Source organism: Bicyclus anynana, chromosome 16 (assembly GCF_947172395.1).
Source record: "Bicyclus anynana chromosome 16, ilBicAnyn1.1, whole genome shotgun sequence".
NCBI lineage: Eukaryota > Metazoa > Arthropoda > Insecta > Lepidoptera > Nymphalidae > Bicyclus > Bicyclus anynana.
This window is the reverse complement of record NC_069098.1, coordinates 5,927,077-5,929,232: the sequence shown is the minus strand read 5'-3', so window position 1 is coordinate 5,929,232 and position 2,156 is coordinate 5,927,077. Positions and strand designations below refer to the sequence as shown.

The 2,156-nt window shown below is 28.8% G+C and overlaps 1 protein-coding gene across 1 annotated transcript; it reads left to right on the top strand.

The window, feature by feature from the left end:
* The first annotated feature begins 215 nt into the window (after positions 1 to 215).
* LOC128198849 (uncharacterized) lies at positions 216 to 1,820 on the top strand. The gene is made up of 2 exons (XM_052886200.1): positions 216 to 417; positions 498 to 1,820. Exon 2 carries the CDS (start codon positions 568 to 570, stop codon positions 1,657 to 1,659), a length of 1,092 nt encoding a protein of 363 aa, XP_052742160.1. The 5' UTR covers positions 216 to 417; positions 498 to 567; the 3' UTR covers positions 1,660 to 1,820.
* Positions 1,821 to 2,156: the final 336 nt, after the last annotated feature.

Sequence of the window (2,156 nt, the reverse complement as noted above, 5' to 3'; positions counted from 1 at the left end):
TTCATTACTTATATAAAAGAAATTAAAAAAATACAAATTAGATTATTAAAAAAAGTAAAGAAAAAATGTAGCCAAAAAATAGATGGAAATTATGAATATTTGTTTAAAGAATTTAAGATTTTACCGATAGACGTTAAAATTGAATATCTAGTTTCTAAAGAAAATTACTACACATATGTAAGGGTATACCATGTATGTAGGTATACCCTATTTAAATTTGGCGCGTCTATCGACTGTCTGTAATCAGTGACATTGACAGATGACACTATATTATATTTGTCAAATGTCATCTGTCACTTTAAGAGGGAAAAAAGCGTAAAGTTTTTCGGTCGTTAGAAGTTATTTCTTTTTATTTCGAAACTATTTAATTACACCAAGACAAATAAGGAACATTTAATGTCGTTTTTCTGTTTTCAGGTGAGTTAATGTGTTCATAAATATTGCGTATTAGTCTAATCATTGTAATAATACTAAGGAATAAATAATTCTGTTTTCAGAGCAACACATAGTTTCATTTGTCTAATATAATACTATCGTCTTATAAAACGACATTATTGAAGACGAAAAATGGAAAAGTTACGATTCACGTTTGCAGTATTAGCAGCATCGGATAGCAAATCTAATATAATTTGCATAACTTCAATCGAAACACCTGATGGACATGTATTTGACATTCCCGACGATTTGAAACCTGCGAGCAAGCACACTGCTATAACTACAACAGATATTTTCACCAAAATCAAGAATTCTCTAAAAAAGAGACATCAGTCAAGGAAAATATGGATCCCCTTATCCCAAGACTTGAGAACAATTTACCTGGATGATGGTGATAATGTACAATTTGGGGATCAGTATTTAAACGAAATTACACAAGAATCGAAGCTTTCAGATAATAATACAGAGATAGGTAATGAAAATAAAAATTTAGGAAAATTAGCAGAAAGATTTTTACTCGAGAAGTTTTCAGGAAAAACATCAAATGTTAACCAATGGATCCGTGAATTTGAGAGTGAATGTTTACGTTTTGATATAATAAAGGATGCAGAAAAAATCGAGACTTTAAAGCATTTACTTGAATGTAGGTGTCTGGATTGGTATACTAGTATGTTAATAAAATTTTCAATAAACGCAGGATGGGATACATGGAAAACTAATTTCTGTGAAACATATGGTAACCCGGGTTGGTCACAAATTAAATATGCATTTACATTTAAGTTTCAAGGAGGTTCGTTACTGGATTATGCCACAAAAAAGGAAAGATTATTACTAGAAATAAATAAAGAAATTGACACACAGACATTGATTAATCTTATTGTTATGGGTCTACCGGATTATATAATGTTCAAAATGAACAGGGAATCTATAACATCAACTGCAAATCTTTTCAATGAAATTGGTAAACATGAACAAACAGTCAATAAAAACAATTACAATAAATTCAAGAGAAATATTTTAGAAAATAAAGTAAACAGTGATAAAATTAAGCCTTGTAAATTATGTGAAAAGCTTAATAAAGGTACCCGTTTCCACTTAGAAGAAAAATGCTGGTTTAAACAACAAACTGATAACCACGAGAACAGGAGACACTATAGTAAGAATGTAAATAACAACATATTAGATGTTGAATTAAATGATAATGAGCCAAAAAACGATTATTAACACCATTAATTAAAGTGAAACTAACATTAGAGGATAAACTAGACATATTGGGCATATATGATTCCGGCTCTAATGTTTCATTAATAAATTCTGAATTATTGAGAATAACGAAGGAAAAAAGAAAATACAATAATACAAACCTAATAACAATTAATGGTGTTAAAAAGACAAAAGGTTCAACAACAATCAAGATTAAAATATAATATAAATAAGTATAAAAAACCTATACAGTTCTTAAAATCTCTAAGAAATAACAGAAAAAAAAATATATATCATGCCAAAAGCCAATAATTACTATGGTGAAAGAACTACCGGCTACATGGTACCTAAAATATATAATAAAATTGAGTGGCTCAAAAAAGAAAGGGAGATCAGTGAAGGAGTCCTCAAGAAGAAATTAAAGAAAATTTTCCTTGGGGACCTCATCACTGACGGATTTACTTAATAGAAATTGTTTTGAACCTTTTGTATTATTTCATTTTATAATATTAAATTCC

Excerpts from the sequence above, each read along its gene's own strand:
- LOC128198849 (XM_052886200.1), top strand. The coding sequence starts at position 568 with ATGGAAAAGTTACGATTCACGTTTGCAGTATTAGCAGCATCGGATAGC.